Source organism: Tachypleus tridentatus, chromosome 6, assembly GCF_004210375.1.
Source record: "Tachypleus tridentatus isolate NWPU-2018 chromosome 6, ASM421037v1, whole genome shotgun sequence".
In the NCBI taxonomy this organism is placed as follows: Eukaryota; Metazoa; Arthropoda; class Merostomata; order Xiphosura; family Limulidae; genus Tachypleus; species Tachypleus tridentatus.
Window position 1 is genome coordinate 69,933,269 of NC_134830.1, and position 24,130 is coordinate 69,957,398.

Below are 24,130 nucleotides of genomic sequence, written 5' to 3' on the forward strand. Positions count from 1 at the left end.
TGTTATCTAAAATGTATTTAATTTGAGAATATTATGAGTTGGTGAAGTGTAATCCTATATGTTGATTTTAAATATTACTTTTAGTTTTTCTCAATTTCAAGTTTTAATAATATGTGTTTCTATTTACCTAAAAATAACTGAAATAGTTAATAATAATAATAATTCTTTATGAAAATGTTTTAATGTAATGTAAGTAATGGCTTTCGGACATTGGTGATCTGGAGTGATCAGTTTTGCTTTCATATAACCTAAGAAAAGAAACTTGTTTGTAACAGAGTTGTTTTAGAAACTGCAAAAATGTAGAAAGTTGGTTTAACAACCACTAAATCTGATCTTTTTGAGCTTGGTTTCATAGAGTAACCAAGTAAGTTTTTGTAATGCTTTCTTGCTCATTTATATTGAATCAAGTGACAAAACAGCCAAGTATTGTAAGTACTAAATTAATATAATCATTTTAAAAATTGCAGTTTCAGTGTTAAATATATAGCACCTTGGTATTGTAGGTTGGCTGTTTGGCATCTTAGTGCAAACCAACTAGGTTGTCTGTGCTGGTACTGAAAGAATTGAGATAATTTCCATTAACAGCCTGTTGTAAAATAACATATTAATTGGTGCAGAATTATTTAAACTGTAGTGATACAGCATTAAAGTGGCTTTTAAGTTTATTGGCAAGTAGGTGTTGGAGAGCTAATGCACATAGAAAGAATTGGTGTTCTAGTTTTAATTGGTTGTTTTAACCATTTACTGTTATGGATGCAGTTTATGGGATACAGTGATGGAAACTCTTGTTTGAATGGTTTATTTTAGATATCTTTTATATAAGTATAATATCAATGTTTTAAATTTTTTAGTGTGTAATGCCAAAGTTGATTAAATATGGACCTCTTAGTCTAGTATATGGATAGCATGCATTGTATTTACTGGAATTCAATATTGTAAGGGCCACATAAGAGGAATTTGTTAAATGTTTCTCGTGCTGTATCAAATCCTAACTGGATTGTGCCTTGCCAGCTATGATGTTATAAAATTTGTTGTAACCTAGCCACCCTGATGAGCTTTTATATTAGACACAAAATTTTGCCAACTAGTGCATATAACAAATAAAGTATAGTTAATATACTATAATACAATTTTCTTATAAGCATTATCACTTATTGATACATGCAATGTAACAATCAAACTGAAACTTTGAACACAGTATCTCAGTCAGGCCAATAAACTCTGGTTTTAAGTAAAAGGCATTATCAACATTGATCTACAATAGAAATATATTGTTAAAATACTCTACTGTATTTCTTTACACGAAATTTATTATGTGCCAATCAGAGTGTAAAGAAAGGAGGTGAATTTATGCCATTTCACAGAAATTGTACTTAATTATCTACTTCTGTAAAAGTTGATGAATAATTTGTAAAGTGCTCTAAATGAAAATGATTTGTGAACAAACAGTTGTTGTTTAAGAAACATGGCTTTTTTTTTTTTATGGAACCCAAAAAATATTTAACCTAAAGTACTTTTCTTACAGTAAAGGTACCACTTTTTGTTGATTGATTCTTTGACTATATCAATCAACATAGAGGAAATTTAGTGTGTTAGGATAATGTAGTGATAGCAATGACAAAATATGCAAAAACAAGGTGGAGATTAATACACAAAACCCTGCTTCAGTGGTTACTGAGTCAATGTTACAAGCTTATGGGAATTAGCCATTGTAAGATTTTATAACATTTTTCATTTTAAATGCTTTTATTCAAACCTAAATTCATGCAGAAAAAGAAACTATGTAATTGTATTAGAGCAATAATTTTGTCTTTCAAAAAAAATTCTTATTTTTCATTTGAAAATAATTCTGAAATCAACTTAGTCTAGTATCTTTAAATTTTTTTGTATTTGTCTTTAAGCTACTAGTGTGTTTGGCTAGATAAGGTAGGATCAGGGTCAGCATACAATGTGGCACACCATAATTGACATAGTTTGAGTGTCATCTTTCTCACTGCTTCTTTTCTCCTCTGTGTATAAATTTCCATGGAAAGCTATACTTAAGTAACACCCCTTGGTATGGATTCCTGTACGTGGTGAGAGGACCTCCCAGGGAAGGTTCTGTTCTTTCATTTTACCTCCGCTGGGATCTAAACATCCACTCACGTGTTTGCTGTGTATGGCAATCCATGAAGAGGAGAAGAAAATCCTGGTAGTTAAGGGGTCCAACCGAAACACACCACTTTGGCCTTGAATTTCTGTAGACGAGCAGCCTTGGGGTGGCCTCCTTGGTTCAGTCAGCTGGTCCACTTGGGTTGGGATCAACCAAGTACCAGTGTTATAAAAAAAATAGTTCTCAAACCAAATGAAAAGTCTTTTGACCTCCATGGTTTAAAAAGTTGATGAATCAACTTCAACACCCATCTCTGTCCCTTACATACATTCCAACAAATCTCAAGACCCACGTCCTTCAGTTCCAGGTGTAGGCATTTCCTCGTATACATCTTCTTCTCCCACCCCAAGATGCAAAATGATCATTTCTTCATGTCCTCACTCACTGGAATCCTCTTCCAACAGCAAAGACCTGCCAAATCGACCCAATCTATAGACATCTCTCAAATAAAGACAATAAAGAAAAAAGACGTGGTCGTAAACAAAAGGGTTCTCCACCCAATTCACTTACATGTAAATAAAAATGGCCACCCTGATACAATGGAACTGTCGAGGTTCACATTCTAATCTGGATGACATCAAAACACTAATTGCTTCCTACCATCCTGTATGTCTTTCCTTACAGGAAACATTTCTGAAACCTGCTGATACAGTCACCTTTTGGGAGTTTTCTTTGTACAGAAATGACAGGCTGTGTGTTGGATGAGTGCGTGGAGGGGTGGCACTGTTGGTTGATCAGCATGTGCTCTCTCTGTCTTTGCCATCCATGTTTCCTTGGGTCATACCATCACTGTTTTTTCTTTCTACTTGTCACCTGGAGAGACCTATGATTAATCAGACCTTAATGTTCTTATTGAACAGTTGCCATCTCCCTTTTTAGTCTGGGAGGACTTTAATGGTGTTCATCCCCTCTGGGGAAGTGCTGATATTATTGATAGGAGGGGTTGCTCTGTAGAGCACATGCTCACTGATCAAAACCTTTCTCTATTCAATACTGGTTCTTGTACTTATTTTCATGCACCTAGTCAGTCCTTCACTGCTATTGATCTCTCAGTTTGCTTCCCTTCACTATTTTACCATTTTTCATGGAGGGTTGATAATAATCCATGAGGCAGTGATCATTTTCCTATAATTTTGAGAGAGACGGGCAGTGATTGTTGCCACCCAACCCGCATGCCCCGGTAGAAGCTGGATCATGCAAACTGACCCTCTTTTACTGCTCTTGCAGAACTTGATCCTGCCATCAATAGATGACTGTGTGGCAGCAGCAACTGACTGTATTATACACTGTATTCCTTAAACCTCAACATGTTTCCCACAATATCTTCATCTGTGGTGGAATCCTGCCTGCCACATGGCATGGATGGTTCAAAAATGGACCTGGGATACTTTTCATAGGTATTCCATACTCTCATACTGCATCACATTCTAGCAGGCCTGTGGACGTGCTCGGTGGGTAAGACGTCAAAGCCAGAAGGAATCTTGGATTAAGTTTACAACCAGCATATCTTCTACCACCAGTACCAAAGCCATATGTGACAAGATTCGAAAGATCAGTGGGCAATATAATTCTGTCCCCCTCTCTATCTTGCCGGGTCTCTAGCACTTCAGCTTCTTCCTCTGCTTCCTTTGCTACTAAGACTCGAGCAGAGCAATCAACCCTTTCCTTTCGAGCTGATTGTCTCTATGACTATAATCTTTCCTTTACACTGGTGGAACTCAAACTGGCCCTTCATTGGTCTGGCAGTACATTGGTTGGACCTGATGATGTACACTATGAAGTGCTGTACTATCTATCTCCTGCTTCTCAAACGACATCTTATATCAATATTCTTTGACATTGAGAGGGCTTATGATATGACATGGAGGTGTGGCATTTTGTGAGACCTCCATAATAGGTCCTGCAGAAAGGAACAGGAAAGTGTTGAACCCACACGACCTTGGAGGCCCTCAGTGCTGTGTTTTGAGTGTTACTGTTTTCAGTATAAAGATTAATGTCATCACTGAACAACTCCCTCTTACTGTTGCAAATGGGCTCTATGTTGACGACTTTGACATCTCATGTCAGTTATTGAACATGAGGTATATTGAGTGACAGGTACAGACTGCTCTCAATTGTTTACTGAAATGGACCACAGCAAACGTCTTTAACTTTTCTCTCTCTAAAACCGTTTGCATGCACTTTTGCTTCCAACGGAGTATTCACCCAGATCCTGAAATCCAAATTGGTGAAGTTATGCTGTCTGTGGTCTCCGAGACAAAGTTCTTGAGGCTTATCTTTGACAGTAAGCTGACCTTCATACCACACATCAAGCAGCTGTGCTTCTTTTTGAAGCTATTTAGAAAAAAAATTTGAATACTAGTATATAAAGTATATAAATATATAGTATATAAAATGAGAAAGCACTTTGGATCAAGGAATCTTTGTATATTAAACTACTTCAACCAGGTCTAAACATTTATCAGTATGTTTCACTATTAAAGTTGAAAGTGTGAGTTATTGATGTCATGTTTTTTGTGTTAAAACTAATAATTATCTTTCTGTATTTTTAATGTGAAGATATAATTATTTTTGTCTAATGTAATTCATTAATAATATGATAAAGGAAAAGCTTTAGAGGTAAGGAGGAAATAGGAAAATCAGTGACACTAACTGCTATTTTTTAATTATTGTTAGAATGTTTTGAATTATGTGTGACATATGTTTTAACTTACTTGTTTGGTATTTGAGTTTGATTGTGGAATATCTATAAATAACTTTTATTGTTAGACGATTCCTATCTGATTATCATGAAACTTAAAACATATCCTACTCAATCCAGTGTTATAGCTGCTATCACAATGATGTATCCATTTTTGTTTCAGGATCAAGGTAAATAGGTACTATACTTTCTTCTAATAGTTGCTTGATAATGACAATAAGTGTATTAAGAATTATAAAGATTAGTTTATATGGAAAAATTGTGTTGTAACTTATCCATGATTTAACTTTGACTCATGGTAGACCAAATCCAGACCCTAAATCGTCATTATTAAGTCATAATGATTTATTTGGTAATTGTTTATATTTTCATAATCATATGTTACATTCAGATATACACACTTCTACATCAGTGATATAAATACTACTTACCAGTGTGTACTGGTGCATGGAATGAGTGTTTAAAATAGTTGTGGTGTTTATATACACTTTCTGATTTATGGATATAAATAATTTTGTAATTTTAATTATTAGTGAAGTAGAAGAGGAAGAGGCGTGCTTTAAAGAAGGCTGAATACTAGTGTATAGACTTTACCTTGTATATAAGATGTTTTTATGTCTCATTAACTTTAAGGTTCGTTGATGCATTATTGAAGAACCTATACTATCTCTCTTCTTCTGCTTCATAAGGTGTGGACACATACATATTATTTGAATGTTAATTAAGAGAACTTTAATAAATTGCTGTGTCATACCAAAGAATAATAAGAGTTACATAGTTAAACACCTATACTATGTGATAATAATCATATTTAAATAAAATGTTAAATTTTGTTGTTTTTCATAATACATGTTTTAACTTGCTGCAATGTGTCTTTGTTAATTTAATTCTTTGCTTTGAATAATTTTCTATAATAAATGTAGAGTTTGCAGCAAAAAATGAATACTAGTATTTTAAAATTATTTATTGCATGAAAGCAAACAGAAAATTTGTTTCTCAATGAAATGCTCTGGCTTATAACTATTTCATATCAATTACATCATTGGTTGACAGAGTGACTGTTAAAAAAAATGTTTTATTGTATCGAAATCTTGTCATATGTGAGACTCAAAAACGTTTTGTAACTATTATCTTTGATTCATGATTTTATAAGAAAAAAAATCTCTCTTAAATGTTCTGCAAAATATGTTGTTAGTTTTATCAACTTGTTTCTATAAAAAACATAGAATATTAAAAAATTAAGACTTATGTTGTATATTTTAGAACTTCAGTGGTAAAATTAACATAGTAAGTTATTTGGTGCCAGAGCTATGAAAACGAAATTCCCAGGAAATTGAAATAATTACTATAGATATTTACTAAGTTATTCTGTAATAGATAAATATTGGCAGATAAGGGAATTTTACATACAGCATTATACCAAATTATTTTATGACTTGTGTAGCTGACAGATAACATGGGTAGTTTTTGTTGTAAAGGGTGAAAGTTGACTTAGCTTAAGTTTTTCAGTCTGATAGATAATTGAGTATTAAAAAGCATATAATTTTACCAACTTAATGTAATTGACTAAGTAGTTAATACACAGTGTCAAATTACTGGATATAGAAAGATGAGTGTTTTATTTATGTATTAAAATATTAGCAGGTGATATCTGAGTTGACCAATGCAATCTGAAAATTGTTTGCTTAGACCCGATACTAATGACTTCAGCCTGTCATCTAATTAACTTTGTCAAAGATGCTTTTCCTTACTAATTAATCTTTATCTATCCATGTGTGTTTTCCTTTCCAATGTCAGACTGACTGCCTTCACTCTGAAGATTTCCGACTGCAGGTTGAGGCCCATGATGTGAGCAAATTACCTATTGTTTTCAGATCCTTCTTCTCTGAATGTTTATGTGTGTTTATTAAAATGCTAATATCATCATCTCATAACGTGTTGAACTTCATGTAAAGTTTTTCTTTTCTTTAGCTGTAAAACATAAATGTTTTCATTCTGGTTTAGAAGGTTTTGTAATTTGTCCAGATAAGATCATTAAACAGCCTTTAAACTTTCTGGATTATTTACTAAGCTATGAGCCTGTATGTATACTCATAGGTTTGGAGTTTTGTTTTTGTTAGATATAGTCAGTCATTAAGTTTAAACTGTTGTGATGCCATAAAATTTAAAGGAATATTCTAAAGATTTAGTGTTCCTGACATGTATATACTTGGTATGGTAAGTGATTTTGGTGCAAACATTGTTTGGAATGAAAGTATTTACTGTTCTTTACAAACTCAATCAACAATGTCAAGTTGTATGTTTGCTTTGCAGTATTTAGCAGTTTTTTATGTTGAAAATATTTCATATTTATTTTGTAGTTTTGAAACTATGGATTTTACTGTAAGTTTCAAAATTCCCCCCTCTTTATTGCCTGACTGCAAGCTCTTATACTATTTATTTATAATTTATGATAGGAGCAGTTGTATCAAAGTATCTACTAACGATTTTTAATTCCTGCTTTACATAAGAAAAAGTCTAAAAGTAAAGACTATTTATTTCTTTATTGTATTTTATTTTGCAGGAAGTGAACACCCCTTCAAATTTAGGCCTAACTGAAGACAGCATTTTTTACAGAATTGGAGCCTCTGGTTTAATTAACTTCTCAGATTACATTTTTTTGTTAACAATCCTTTCAGGTAAGTACAACATGATTTTTTAAAGCGAGCAAGTAATTGTCATAGAGATGAAAATAATGTTTGTGAGGAAAATCTTTGTTGATTAACTACTGAAACATTTGAGTGCAAATAAGAAAAAAAGAACATACTTACTAATGAAGCAAACAATTCCTTTTGGGAATTCACTTAACTTTTCAGTTATAAAAAAAAAAAGACATTTTATTGTGTAATTCATGAATTAAAAATTGCTAATATTTTCAGAATTATACTAGTATTTGTTTATGCCTATCCCAATCTGTATACGTGGAGACTAGCATGATTAGAGCAGGGAAGGGATTGCTACCCTCTCTTCCTGGCTAGATTCTTAAGGTTTGGCCTGCTTTTTAAATAGAGTTCTGTGATCAGCTATTGCACTTTTTTTTTTTTTTACAGTGTTTTGTTCCTTCAAACTCCTTTTTGTTTTTTCCCACTCTTCCAGTGAATTATGGGAATGCTTGTCACTTATCAGCTTTTAGTTGCTGGGGTGGTGGACCTTGGAGTATTCTTACTGGGTGGTATTCTTCTGGTATAAGATGGTGTGGACTCTTTCTACCATGAAACTGAAATACAATTCCATATACTGATTCATTTTGGACTTGGTGAATTTCCACTACATGCAGTTCATCCCTCTCTCTTGGAACTTCCCTTCTTACTGCTGTTTGGATGTTGGTTATTGGGTGTACTGATGTTGGATGGAACTGGACTAGCCAACATAAGTTCTCAGATATGTAGTTGGGTTGGGAACTCCCTACCACAACTGAATAATATTTCCCAATGCCTAATGGCCATTGCTTGGTTAAAGGATTCTGAGGATTTGGTTTTAGCTGTGTACTAGGTTTGTATACATGTACCAATTTTGGTTCATGGAATGAAAGTCCTCTTTCGCTTCTGATTCCTGGTCCTTAGGTGAAGATGGTAGGAATCCTAGGAATGGCCAAGATGTTTTAGTCCCTGTGCTGCTGGATTTTGGCTGGAGTTGACCCACCAATTACTGCCTAATGTGCTTTAGTCACTTTACATTACTGGTCCATCTGTGTGATTCTCAGGGGTACCTCTTTCTGTCCAGTTGGATACATATTCATTCTTCAAAGACATTGAGTATATCTGGTTCAAATGTAGTGTGGTCTCCCACTTGGGTATTTTCCCTTCATTGAGATTCTCACTTCTTGGGTTATCTTCTTTAGACATATTCTAAATGATGCTCTTCTTGATATTTTTGCACTGTCATCTTCACCAGGTTAATGTAGGATTCTAGCTGTGTGAGAGAAGGTAAGGTATTGTGTCAGAAGTTAACATTTTCCTACATTTAAAGTATGTCTTGATAGATACTTACCTATTTTTACACTTTCAAATCTTCCTTCCCACTTCTGATACTTCTTTGGTGCCTAATCTTGAAGTGAAGGTTGGGTTCTACAACATAGATGGAGTCAACTGTACTAGAAGGATGTGTCACACCTCCTATTTGTGGAGGGCTGTTACATGCTTGTTTGCCTGCTACATTTCAGCTGTACCACATCAAACATTTGAAAGTAGGCTGGAGTACCAAGGCTAGTGGCAAGTGAAAATTGTGCATATAGAGGGCAGTAATAATTGAGGAAAACTATTATTTTCAGTGTAGAGAAATGTTAGCTTCTGAAAAAATCCAGTCAAAAACGTTAAAGTGCAGTATTCAAGAAATCAGTGCTAATTATATAATTGACTATTCAAACAAAGTTTACAGGGAAATCAAACCCCTAAATCATATCAAATTGTTTAAGAATATGACCCACCTCTTGATATGGGTTTGCTTCTCCCCAGAATATCATACTAAAGGACAAAATGATAATTTCTATCTACTGGTTTTTGCAACTTTATCTGAGTAAATAAATTAGTGCACATTTAGGACATTTTGACATTTGGTTAACAAGAATGTCATACTACATGTAGAGCACCAACACAAAAATGGAGAAACTTTAGTTGAACTTGTTGATTATATATATATATATATATATATGGGTTTGTATAATCACTAAAAATAATGGTAGTTTCTTTTGGTATATTTGTTTTTTGTTTGTTTTTTTGTCTTCTCTGAGAACTATAGTAATCATATTATTCAGTTATATGCTCGTGTTTAATATTTTATGTCTTGTAACTAAATAGATGCATTGATTTTATCAAAGTGTTTACCTAATTCACAAAAACAACATTTTTACTTCAGTTGGTACAAGAAGCTTGTTTGTGATTTGTTTCTTCCAATTTCAAGAAACATTTCCTCATTTAGTTCATATAATGTCCTTGTATAAATTCTTATTATTTAAGGGATGCTTTGAGTTTGAAATTTAATTTGTAGGGTATATTAAGCCATATAGATTCTTTTATCCTTGTAATGCATTTCATTTGTATCATCATTTATTTCTTGAATGTTTCTAAAGTTATTTCCCTGACCAGATGTTTCAATATTGGTTAATTATTTGACATTTTTGTGGATATTTATAGCTTTCTGACAAAAAAAGAAAAAAAAGAAAAGAAAACCCAACTGGTTTATGGTGAACTAATATAAACATTTACTGGCTTTATTAGTGGTGTGACAATGTTGTCCACTATAAGGCATCAGACTAGTGCATTTTATTGAAGGTTCAGTGATAGTAATTTGCAAAATCTGTCTTCAAAACAAGATGACAATTTTATGTGTAATGTATTTATCTTCTATGCCTCATAAACATTGATGTTCAGTTATCCAGTTTCTTCTTGAGGACTGCAGGTTGTTCTGTAGTAAGATACTTTTTAATATATCAAGTTGCCTTCTAGTTTCTATATGAAGTCAAACATCAAATTAGCTCACACTCCAATATCAGTGTAACCTTTAAAGTTTCAGAGATATCTTAGATATATTTTATATCTTTAGAAGCTCCCGTGAATGACTCGGCAGTAAGTCTGTCCATGTATAATGGATTTCCACTACTCAATGTATCTTTATATTTATGTAAATGTTTATTACTACAATTTAATGATTTAAGTTTAAGATAAACGTTTTTTTTTTTTTAATTTCATACATTGTATTTTTAGGAAAATACTTCTGTGCTTTTTTGTGGAGACTGATACAGAGCTAAAATTTATAGATTCAAACTTATAGGTGTATGTGTTTTGGCAATTAGCCAAAACAGCAATAACTTTCATATAAGTTTGCAAAAATTTTGTGAAAAATGTCTAGAAATGCTTTTAATGAAATAGAGTGAAGTCTGTTTGATTCTGTAGTTATGTACCATTTGTATAAGTTATATCAAGAGCAATGATGCCATTATATAAATACTGTGTGGAACCACCCATGTATTCAGTAGTATTCTGTAACACTAATTTACCTGGATTCAAATAGCTTTAAGAGTGGTAATCCTTTACATGGATTTTGGAGTCTCTCTTCTGAAAATTTAATGTTCTTTGGTTAACTATCAGTCTTTTAAAAGAGTTGGCACACATTTTAATATAACAAAATAAGTTATAAGTAATTATAACTCCATGTCTTTGATATTATTCATGTAATGTTTACTTAATCTATACTAATAGATAAAAAGTGTGTTAAAAATTAAATACAAGTAATTATTACTTATAAAACATTCTTGATGTTCCCGTTAAGCTTCCAAACGACACTTTGAGATTGCTTTTAAAATGTTTGACCTAAATGGAGATGGTGAAGTAGATTTTGAAGAGTTTGAAAAGGTGAGATTAATGTCTTTTAATTTATATTTAGATGTTACAGTATTAGTCTTAATTTGTTAAATTTTCACTGGAATATTTTTCAAATGCAGGATTATTACTATAAGACACAGCCAGCATTTCTTAGTAAAAACAGTCTTAAGATCTTAAAGTTTTTATTTCATGTAATATTGTATTAGTGGCTTATGTGATTAAAATATTTAAAAGTAATGTACCATTTAAGTGCATTTCTTTATTAAGCTACAAGAGAGTTATCTACTTTTAGACCATAACTGGAGTGTGTGTATGTTTGGAGGTGATAGAATCTTGTGTTTTGAGTGCAGTTGAGGAAAAATGTGGACTGGAATTTTGAACTGTAGCAGATGATTGCATTGTTTCAATGGCAGTTGGAAAGTATACATCCTTTAGAAAAACGTTACAGTGAAATGTATTAAAAATACTGAGTATAGAACCAAAGAAATTGATACCAATTTTAAAAATAGTTTTATAGATCTGATTACAAACAATAATGGAACTTTCAATAACAGTTGGAAATAAGATGAATAAAGTATGCCACAGCCTCATGGGTTTTATATAAGAAAAGGTAGTGTGTATGGTATATGAATATTCTATAAATCATGATTCACAGAGATTCACCATGTATGAAGAACAGGTCAGAAAAATAAACAGAGGACAAGCTGACCATATGGTTATTCAAGTACCCACTCAAATATTTATTTACATGGGGGAAAATTGACTAGTTAACTATCTCAGTCCACTACCTTATTTCAAATGTATAGGCCAATACTAGCAGTACTAAAGAAAGAAGTTGGAAGAAGTGACACTACTCAACATTCCCATTTTGGTTGATAGTTTTTATCTCTTTAAATTTTTGAAAATGCAGGAGCTTCAAAAAACATTACTTTTTTGCTTGTCCCCACCAGGCTCCATCCTGACCTGGTTTGGAGGTCTGAGGTGTCAGACCCATAACTTTATTATTTTTTGCTCCTTATGATTATTGTGCTTGTATTGTTACTAACATGAATGTCAGTTTTGAAATGAATATTTGACATAATGTGGAAAAGAAATTAAATAAAAATAGATAAGATAAAACAACTGATTTTCTGATTTTTGTTTCTTTGCAAAGTAAATGTTTATCTTTAATTATAACAAAAATTATAGCACCAACATGTTAAAAAATTATCCATTTTAAAAACTATAATTCATTGTTACAGCGTGATAAATGGTTGTCACATACTGTTATATGCTAGGTGATTTGTATTATGATGAAAATACACCATTGAGTTTGAAATTTTTGACAATAAACTAAAACTCATATACTTTTAAACCACATTTAAAATGTTTAAATTCATTCACTATTAAGTTTATTTCAGGTCCTAGTAAAATACATTATTGGAAAATGAATAGGATATTAAAGCAATAAATGGGATTGCTGACATTTTACAATAGTGTACACTTAGAAATTTAGCAAAAGAAGTTTGAATTTCACCAACTTGTAGTGTTAAATAGTTAAGTCTTTATTTTTAGTTTCTTACTGTTATGTAGTATGAAAGTTGAATTTGTTTCTATGGTGCTACTGATAATTTTAAGGAACTAGTATTTTTGTAGTGGACTACTATAAAATACTAATGTTTTCTTTGTTTTGATCAGTAATGTGCATTTTGTTTATTATTAGATGTCAACAAATATTTTGCTACAATCAGACAATTGTGTAACAGACAAGATGAGGAACTTTCTAGAAAGAAGAATTCTAAAACTAACATAAAATATATTCTTATTACTGCATTAAATGAATGATGAATTAAGCTTAAAACCTTTGATGTATATCTTTGATGTAAATAGAAAATGTAAATTGATTTGAGATGATTGGAGTTTTTATGTCAAATTTAGTCTTCATGGGTATAATTAGTGGTCTAATCATGAGATGTGGGTGAGAATGGTTTTACTAAGTTAATCTCACATAATTATAATTAATGTAGTTTGAGAAAACAATGTAGAACCTATATTATTGAATATAGGTGATGCACTACATAATTTAATGTAGTTTGAGAAAACAATGTAGACACTATTTTCAGCTTGGTGTACGTTTTTTAGAGTCTATAGGTGTAGGTTTGAAAATATAATTTTTGCAACTAGATTCAACTTGTTTTGCCCCCTAGTAGAACAGTGGTATGTCTGGGGACTTGCAACACTAGAATCCAGGTTTTGACACCTATGGTGGGCAGGACACAGATCCCTATTCCCTGTTTTTCAAATTTAAATTTTTTACTTATCTTGTTTCTTATGTTTTTATGTTAACTTAAGTTGTATGTATGTGAATATGTGTTCAGTTGAATGTTATAGCTACATGTTTTCAGTAGTTTACTGTTGCATTACCTTTTTTTGTCAACCCATCCAAACACTGAACTTATTAAAAATAAATAAAGTTAGAACAACAAATAACTACATTTACTGGTATGTATATACAATAAACAAAATGTAAAATTTTTCTCAAAGGACTAATATGAAGGCAAGGACTGTATCATCACAGATTTAATTACCAGCTTTCATATGTAACAAAAGCAGCCACAGAGCATTCTCATCAGAATGGAATAATGTTTCTTCTAACATAATAGAACATTGATGCAGTCTAAATAGATGCAATAACATGCTTATCTTGTTAGGTCTACATGTCACATATGTAAGTTCTTCAATAGCCTGCTGTACTCAAGTGTTTGTTAGAAGGTGATATAAATAGTGCTGCAAAATGATCAACAACAGCATACTTAGTAATAGTTGCCAATTATCAACAAAGTTTACATTTGCTCCCTTAACATCAACTATTTAAATATAGCTCTAGCTATATGAAACAGCATATCTTTCATGTAGAACTTTCTAATTAGTCTGTTAGAAAATGAATGAGTTGTGGCTTCTATGTAATGTGCACTCTAGGAAATCACTGGATTTTTTAATAGCAGAAAATGAGGGACTTAGAAACTTTCACAGCACAACAAAATTAAGAAAGTTTAATTAAATTTTAAAAATACTTGGTTTTTAAAAATTCCTGTGTATTCCCACACTACAGTAGATATCACTTGTAATAATTTTGTAGTGGAGTCATAATAAGTATTAGTACTTAGAGCAAACTGTCAGTGGTAGATCCTCAGCCTTGTTTGCATACTTTTTTGCAATTCTTCTTTGTAGATGTTAAGTTATTAATTTGTAATTATCTTATGCTTTGGCTTTTTGAATGCACAGCAATGGGCAAATATATTCTTGGAGTAAGACAGACCCCCCACTAAGCACATGTTAAATTTTACATGTAGAGAAGCAGCCTTTTCAAGTAAAACAAATGTGTGTAAAACATTACTTTAAATAAAGCTTTGTGTAAACTTTCATTCAGCACGTGTCGAGTACATAAGTAGCTGCTCAGGCTAACATAATATCAGTTTTGTATTTGTTACCATATAAAGCAACTTTCAGTGAAAATAATCAACTTTTAAATAGTTCATGTACATTTATAGCACATAGTATATCTTTGTAGTTTCTGATGCATAATGTCTATTTGATTTTGCTGTAGATTATTAAACAATAAAAATATGAACAAACAAGTCAGTTGTGAAATCCCTTATTTTATTTATTGTCAATGTTTAAGTGGTTTTGTCTGTTGAACAGAAAGGTTTTCAGCGTTGTTTTAAGAATAAGTTTTTTTAAGATAGAATGTGCCTGAATGTTCTATTAAGAGTTTTGAGCAAGTTCCTGTGTGATCCTTATTATGAAATATATTTAAGAGAGTCTAGGCAACAGTGTATAGAAGGTGTAAATAACTTAGGGTTATAATTGTTCTCAATCCTTTTATGTGTTAAATTAGTAAATAAATTGTTTTTTTAATTAAGTTTTGTCTTATTTGTTAAGCTCACTTCTCCAGTAACTTCCTGATACACAGCAATATTGGTTACATTATACATACAAAATATTTGAAGAAAATAGGAGTGAAAATTTGTGAATAAAATTTTAACCATATAACCTTCAGCCAGACTGCAATATATGAATAAGGTGTTGTCCAGCCATTATTTCTTCTACAGCTTAAACTATTATGATGTTTAGGTTGTGATTACACTGTTTTGGATACAACATTTTCCACTCCAGATGGATCTAATAGTCACAATATTTATTGAGTAAATAGCACTATGTCAAGTTTTAGTAGAAAATGTTCAGAATTTCTTATTGAATATTTGAACATTTGGTATTTTATTGAGATTTTTTTTTTTGTTTTTTTAGAAGAAATAGTTTTGTCTGAAATTTATTTTGTTCAATGTAAAGGTGCAGACAATCATCAGGAACCAGACAAGTATGGGGATGAGACATCGTGATCACTCCAATACAGGAAACATTTATAAAGGTGTTAGTAGTGGATTAGCAACTTATTTTTTTGGTCATGATCACAAAAAGAAACTAACAGTGGAGAAATTTCTAGATTTTCAGAAACAGCTTCAGTCGGAGATTCTTGCACTAGAAGTAAGGATTTTGACATTCACATATAGAACAGTAATATATGTATGTGTTTAACCATCTTTTCCTCTAGAAAATCTTTCTTGTGTAATCATTAAACATAATTGGTTTAATGTAGTTTGTACATATTGAAATACCAAATATTTATTATAGAATAAGTCATTAGTTTTGATTATTTTTCTCTTAATATTTTAATTACACTCAAACTAGTAATTTTATCACATTCTTACACTAAGATAGTTTTAACTGGTAAAATCACCCATTCTTAGTATGGTGAGCATAATTTGTTACAGTGTAATAGATGTGAGTTTTACATCACTTTAAGAATGATAAAACTTTTAATTGCACCAAATGCTTTTGCTAGTTCATCTTATGAATATTTTTTTTAAATGGTAAAAATTAAATTAGGAAATATAATTCACAAGTTTTGAACAATAGTTATATTGACTGAACTCAACATCTAATTAATATGACTTGTAAAAAATGTTGATTTCATGCTAACAAAATGTTAAAGTTCCAACATATCTTTTTGATAAATCTGATTAAAGTTGTGCTAAATTTAGCCTCGTACTTATTGTGGCCAATCTGGTCAAAGGATTTGCAACTTTCTTTGTTGAGATAGTTGTATTCTACTCTTTACTTATATGTAGAGAACTGCTTCGTGATTGTTACATATGACAAAGATATTTTCACCTTGGTTAGCTGTATAGGGAAGTTGTGTTATGATGCAGGTTTGGTGTTTATTAAGGAAGCCTATCTTTGATTGCTGATGAGAAAACATTCCTGTTATGTGGCATAAAGTGTCCAAGTGTTGTCTTTGTTTATTATGTTCTTCATTTTGCTTGTCATGCATGTTAGTTCATGCTCAAGTCTAGTTTGATTTCTTCTGTCTTAATACAGCTTTTTTTATTTACTTATAGTTTGATACACATATATTTATTTCTCACTTAAATCTTGACATTACAAATTCAAGAGTTCTCCACTGAAAATCATCTCTTCTTCAATAACTTATGAATTAATTTTTGTTTATATTTTAGCACCAAATCTTCTCTTTTTAAACCTGCATATTAAAAGTCATTGTTAGCTGGGTTTATCCTTTCAACTGCCAAAGACTTTTTCATAGAAGATTTTTTATGGAACTATTAATATTCTTTTATTTAAAGTTATTCATGTTTAGGCTTTTCTTGTTTCTTTATCCAGCACTTCTGATAGTTTGGAAATTCAATCAGAAATGTTTATATAGCATTATTTATTGGTTTTCAAAAAGAATAAAGGTAGCTAGCCAAGTTTAATATAAAAATTGGTAATAGTGTCATAATTGTTATTTTTTAAGTCATACTTTAATAATTGTTTAGGAGATGAATGATAGAAAATACTTGTATGGAAACTAAAGATTGTTTATGACATACAAAGTTAATTCTTTTTCAATTCTGAAAGTTGTGATTGGCTTATTGTTGATGACTTACAATATTTCAGTCTAAAGTATCCATATGTGTATGGTACATATATATGGTCCAGCCCCATTTATCCAGTCAGCTGCGAGTCTAAACAGTTAATGGTGATTTAGCAAATGACTGTATTATCAGGTGTCACTGTGTGGGGTCAATGCTGGGATCAGACTGAGGTCTCAAAGGCAAAGTACATATCCCTACAACTCATCCATAATAGTCACTCTTCTATGTTCCTGTTTCATACAGAACATTGTAATAACATCTTTACATATCTGTTTTTGCATATTTTGTGTAAAACATAAAATTCTTTATTGTATTTTTGATTAATAGATAAATGTAAAATTTAGGATGATAATGGGATCATGACCTTTCCTTACACCACACTGTATCAGGGGCCAAGGATTGGTGCTGGTGTTTATGTGCATATTTGATGATACCTAGTGGTAATTATACTCAAATCATGAAACAACAATCTTTTGCTATTTCTGTTAATGTTAGATGTGGAAATGACAAGAAGTGGCCATTACATGGTTTTTAGTTGGTAGTTTCACTGATTGGCATTCATTAATTAAGGTATCAAAAATTAATGTACAAATTTTCTCATACTTTTGTTCACAAGAAGACCAAAGAGACACCAAACAAGAAGTGTTACAAGTAATAAAGTTTAAAGGACTATGAAAACATACTGTTTATTTGATTGTGTGTGTGTGTGTGTGTGTGTGTTAATCAGTGCAGCAGTAGCCTCACTTTGATTGGCAGGTCTCATATGGGCAGGGGCAGATGAGTGCCAGCTTGGGTGGCTGCAATAAAGAGCTTAAAGAAACTGCTTGGGACTGGTCAACAGGTCATCACATGCCAAGTTGACTGCAGTGGGAGTACCCATAATAGCAGGTGGTTTATAAACATAAAATGTAAGGAAATATTTGAGGCTGAGCTAACTTGGCTGTAATTAAGGGTGGTTGCATTGACCAGTATGCAGGTCTGGACTGTATGTAATGTTTTTGTTGTATTTCATGTGCAAACAACTTTCAGAAGTCAGACATAATTTTTCTTCTTTTAACTGTAAACAAAATGAGGCTGAAATCTGAAATGGAAAAGTTATTATTTGATATATTTGTTAAACTGTTTTTGACTTCATTATTCAATCTTTTTAATTGAAAATGCATGTATGATATCCATAGTTTACCCAATGTTCATAACAATCTTGAACATAAGTGGAACATAATGAATAGTTCTGTTGGAAAATTCAGAAAATAGTTAAACCTAACTAAAGGGCTAGTTAAGTTGGAAAGTGTAATTATTCTGTCATTCTTTCTTTTAAAAAATGTTTATTATTAGTGTATGATACTTTTCTGTCCACTGCTAATTCATTTGTAAGACATTTCTTTGGGTATTTTAAGTTCAAGAGGAAAGAACCAAATGAAAAAGGATACATCAAGGAAGTTGACTTTGCTGATCTTTTGTTGGCTTATGCTGGACTACCTGACAAAAAGCGAGCCCGTATGCTAAAGAGGGTTCGAAAGGAATTCAAGAACAGTTCAGAGGTATTTTATTAAGATTATTTATATGTTGTCTTATGTTTGAGTATCAATGTGTGTAAAATGTGTACTTTAAATGTATGAGCAATTATGCACTAGCTCTTTTTTATTGTAAAATGCTTATTGTGAGAAGTTTACCTACTGTATTCATTTGCTATATGAATAGCTGTTGAATCATATACAAGTTCTTTGGCTCAAGTACAGTATAATGATTAATGTATTGAACTGATATCTGAAGGTGTTGGTTTTGAACTTTTAAAATTCTTTGGGTTTTGGTGATTATAAGAGTGACAGTCAATGGCACTATTTAGAATCATTTCTCTTCTTCTAGTTTACAGTTCAAACATCATTTTGCTCATGAATTATATGTGTAATTTATCAGTATCATTGTTTAAATGGCCTTACATGTATTAAGCAACATATTTTTTAGAAGGGGAACAAAAGTGAAGATCACTGGTGAAACCTCCGATAGGAGTGTAACATATTCACATGATGTATGTGACTTCCTCTGTACACTTTACTGAACTTTCACTTCTTGCTTTGCAGAACTTGTGCTTGGATGTGTTCCTTTTGTTTGTTTAAAGTTCAATGCTCATCTTTAGTATACTCATGAAGTAGTCTTCATTTATTTTACTTCTAGTTTCTATTTAGACTTTTTCTTGACATTTATTTAATCCCAATTCATTAAGTCACATTGTTTTCTATACTTTTGATTATTGGTTGACTCTTCCTCATTATGAAGTCTGATGTTTGTGTTATCACCTGGAGGGTCACACTTGTGACTAGCTCTATGTTTCAGGCTTCATGTGCAGGTGATCAGGTGGGAGACTTATCTGAGTTTATTTGCTGAGAGATTGAACATTACAGGAGTCCACCTCTGTCTCCAGACCTTGTCCCACTTCTTCCCAAACAAGCTGACTCTTTTCATCTCCTGATTTTGCTGTGCCTTCTCATGCTCCAACTGAAGAGTCAGTTAGGCCTAAAACGGTCTTTTGATTTCGTTTCTCAGGTATGTGACATTTTATTCCTTTCCTATAAATATATCTTCTCACTCCTGTTGGTTTATCCCCCTCCATAGATATTTAGATACATACTGATTAATTTACCTCATAATTAAGTGATGGGGATAGCATGCCTTGCTTTTATTGACTTCATGTCAGTTTACTTTTACATATCATCATGCAAACTCTTCTTTTCTAGACTAGCTGTTGTTAGGTTCCATTTTGTCTGTTTTAGATGTAGCTCCCAAATATCCTGTATGTCTGATTCTTCATGCACCAATTTTTCCACATGTATCTTACCCTCCCCACTATTTTACAGTTTCTCTCTATTATCTATCTTTTCTCTGAGGCTCTCCACAAAAATCCTGAGGGGTTTTCTGGGGACATCTGCTCACTTCTTTTTTCTACATTGGCTCATGTGTCTTCCTTGGCTCTGGCTTTATGTATGTAGTTTCTTTATTGTTGGGACCTTCTTTGAGATTTATATATGGCTCCATTTCTGAGGCAATATGTTTTTGACTCGGTCCCTGTGTTTATGAAATCATGAGTTGCATCACTATAAAAACAATGTACAAGCTCCAACTTTGTTGCCAGTTTGTCTCAATTGGAACCCAATATGACAACACCTGTTACCTTGTCGCATCCATCCTCTTCTTAACTTTTTCTTGTCCTTTCTTCTTGGAGTACCTTGTCCTTTTCTTTGACACATGTCATGTCACCAACAGAATTGGTGACTACTCATTTGGTTCTGGTCTGGTGGGATCTCAGCTTACCAGTTTTCTTCATCACTGGTTTCCTTTCATCAAGAATCATTGGGTTCTTCAAGTTTTGTTGACTACACATAGTATATTGGTTTCCATTATTTACACCATATCTTGGTTTCTTCTTCGGATTTACATCTTACTCCTGTGTTTGCTCTTCAGGCTGCATTGTGACTTTTGACTGGTTAAGCTTATGTTCATACTTTTCTTTTCATGGACCCTTGCTTCATGTATCCCACTGTATGGCAAATGGTGCCTGACCAATTTGAAATCCATGTTGTATAAAGCTATGTTCCAAAAGTTCAGTTGCAGGTGAATAATCTCACAATATAATTGCTTTATTAACTTGCCCATTCCAGACCATTCCACCTATGGAGTGCATTGGTAAAGCAGAAACGGACAGCTGCTCATCCCTGTTATGTCTTGTACTGAACAAGTCAGTATGGTCTTCTTTTTTAAAATAGGGTTTTTATGGTAACCCATTGCATTGTCAAAGGTGATCATATTCCTCTAAATGTTACCTCATTCCCACCCATCTTTCTTTGAGTGTAGTGTAGTAATCCTTACTACTTTTAAGTTCCAAGCTTCTGGGGTAGTCGACCATGGAGGCACCTTTCTGAATGGGTTCCACACAAAGTTGGCTATAATCATTCAGTGCAGAGAAGGGTAGTGGTGTTTTGTGGGTTTAGATGCTATCCTCTAATATGCAATATACTCTTACAAAGGTGTGTGACATCAAATTGCAGTTCACCCTTTCAATTGGAAGCATCATCTTAGCCCCACATGGATATATGCACACCATGGCTGGGTTTTGAATTAAGAGTAGAATCAGTTGACATAATTCCTCACACGTGTATAATTGTCTATGTTCCTCTCTCCATCATACTCTTTCTGTGTTGTGGGTTACAGTTGGAGGTAAGGGGATTGTTCCAGTTCTGCCCTTTTTTCTGTCTCTTGTTATCTCTTCTTTCAAAGTTGTTCTTGCTGTTTGGATGTTTAGGTCAGTTTTGCTAGATCAAAGTTAACACATGTCATAATAAGGAGTTGGGAGGGTTCTACATTTCGCTCGGTCTCTTGAACTTGAGATGAAGATGGTATAATCGTCACCCTACCTTCTGTGGATGTCAGTTCTCAACAGCATGAGTTTTGGATGTAGTTGACTGACCAAATACAGCTCATTGTGCTCTAACCACTCTACAACAAAGGGCATGTCCACTGTTTCACCTACTTTTATACTTTGTGGGAGTAAGTTACGTATATATTTTCATAGTTCTCTTCCTACTTGGATGTGATCTTCTCTTTTCCTGTTTTTATCTGCTACACATTTCATTTATGGGTGAAGAGTATATCTGGTCCAAAAGTAGTGCAATTCCCTTCTTTAGATCTGACTCTCTCTCTTTTCTGAGGGTATTCTTTGGATGGTTTTTTTTTTGGGGAGAGAGGTATTTTTTGTTATTTCCTGCCACCTAATCAATGTGGAATTCTAGCCAATCTTGTGAATGGAAAGAAGCCCTTTATGGGAAGTTATAGTTTTCCTTCATTGAAAACATATTTTCAATATGTACTTTGTGTTAGAGTTTGGTTTTAACTGTGTTCCATTTTATTTGTTTTGATTTTGCTTCTGTGAAAACAGTATATTTCTGAAATTTGATGTTTCACTGATGAAGACTAATGCTGTTTATAAAATTCATGAATTTATGACAAGAGCTATGCTGTTTTATAATAAAATTACATAATCCCCAAAAGTGACATCTGTTATTTGTTGTGTATTTAAAATAGTAGTTTATGACCATCTTGTATCTCAAGTTTGCACCTTAAATTATATAAAACCTGGTTTAGGGATAGATTTAGATAAATTGCATTGGACTAAATTATCTAACACTTGGTTTAACCAGATTTAGTGTATGACATTTAAATATGAAGGAAGTATTGTGTTCTATGTTGTATAGTTAAATAAAATATTATAAACATACTGTAGCTCTAATAAAATAAATGGTTTTCATATCTTTGTGCTATGAAACAGCTGTTGTATAGGGCTTAAAATATATATTTATATATAAGAATTGTAATAAAAATTTAACTGTTTAGTGTTTGTCTAATTTAGACTGTTTTACTCTAGGGCATTTCACTTCAAGACTATTTAAACTTCTTTCACTTTTTGAACAATATTAATGATGTAGACACTGCATTGACTTTTTATCATGTTGCTGGAGCATCAATTGAACAAGGTTAGTTGTAGAATAGTACTTGAAATCTGTTTGTTTGGATAACAAAAAGACTGAAAAGAAAGTGCACAAAATAAGATATTTTTTATTCCTTTTTTCACTACAGGTATAAACGTTATTAACTAATTATAACACTGATCAGGAGTGAGAATCAGAAGAGAAAGTTTATTAGTTTGACAGCTGAACCCTGCCTATTAAATAGTATTAGGTTGAGGAATAATTCGTGAGCGTTTTTAAATAATTTCATTCAAGCATTACATGCAAGACTATACAATACTTCAATGCATGAACACATTACACCCAAAACATTTATTATGATACTTTATTTCATGTAATACCTAGGTATATAGTATGCATTGTTTTAAACGAAATTGCAAGAAATTAAATGCGAAAAGCAGATGGTGTCGAAAATGCTCGATTTTTGTCTACTTGACATTCCATTTAATGAGCTGAAAATGAAAGCAAAAATTAAATACATATGAAAATCAAACACACCATCTATTAGAGCAAAAATTTATCTACCAAATGATATGAAATATTTTGCGAAAGCATTTCATTTATGAATATGTTTTTTTAACTTGAAAAAATGCTCACGAATTATTCCTCAACCCAATATTTTTATTTTTACTGTTGAAAAGAGGGCTTGTTAGAATTAAAACATTTAAATTTTTGATAAAAATAGTATGTATATATATCTTTTGAGCATATCTGTTCTATAACCTAATTGAGTTACTTGAATATTTTCTGGGAGTGTATAGGTAGTATTATCACATTAAGTTTTTTTTTATTCTTTCAGCTACCTTGAAGCATGTTGCTCGAACAGTAGCCCATGTTGATATTCGTGATCATGTCATCAATGTGGTCTTCTCCCTGTTTGATGAAAACAGTTAAGTAGAACTTGAGAATGGAATAAATGCTTCCAATTTAAAGTAATATTAAAGTAGATGGAAATAATAATAAGCATTATGTCAAAAAGACTAGAGATATTATTCAAATTTGAGTTAACATGATGCAAGTGAATGCTAACAATGTATGAACATTTTTAACCAAAAATTGAAAATTACAACAACATTAATCATTCTATTCGTTTTCAAAATATTTCTTTTGACATGTGAAGAAAAAGACCTAATGTTGTTTTCTCATAGAAAAAACAACACTAATTTTATTTTATTCGTTTTAAACATTGATACAATAGAAATTATTTCCTGTTTTGATTGTAATTAGTCCTCTAAGAACAATTTTAAGTTACAATTCATTATCTAAGGAGTTTTACAAGATCCCATTTTATTAGAAATCTATAATTTAGTTGCATCTAATCAAATTATTTGAATGCTTTTGTAATAATGTTTCACTTTAGAACTAGTTATTTTAATACCACCTATAAAAAAAAAAAAAAAAAAAAAACATTTTAAACATCTGTTGGT

General features: G+C 32.0%; 1 protein-coding gene across 14 annotated transcripts in view; it reads left to right on the forward strand.

Moving 5' to 3' along the window:
* The window catches only part of LOC143252764 (calcium uptake protein 1 homolog, mitochondrial-like), an 84,779-nt gene that overhangs the window by 45,721 nt on the left and 14,928 nt on the right, over window positions 1–24,130 (forward strand). For 8 of the 14 annotated variants that reach the window (XR_013029132.1, XR_013029127.1, XR_013029128.1 and 5 more), the window contains exons 6-12: window positions 6,651–6,701; window positions 7,417–7,531; window positions 11,160–11,242; window positions 15,542–15,736; window positions 18,582–18,725; window positions 22,601–22,709; window positions 23,503–23,592. Coding sequence is in view for 6 of the 14 variants with exons in the window: in XM_076505413.1 (XP_076361528.1) it covers window positions 6,651–6,701; window positions 7,417–7,531; window positions 11,160–11,242; window positions 15,542–15,736; window positions 18,582–18,725; window positions 22,601–22,709; window positions 23,503–23,592 (787 nt within the window). In the remaining 8 variants the exon portion in view is untranslated. The remainder of the gene's footprint in view (window positions 1–6,650; window positions 6,702–7,416; window positions 7,532–11,159; window positions 11,243–15,541; window positions 15,737–18,581; window positions 18,726–22,600; window positions 22,710–23,502; window positions 23,593–24,130) is intronic. The other 6 variants (XR_013029133.1, XR_013029134.1, XM_076505416.1 and 3 more) reach the window with 1 other exon arrangement.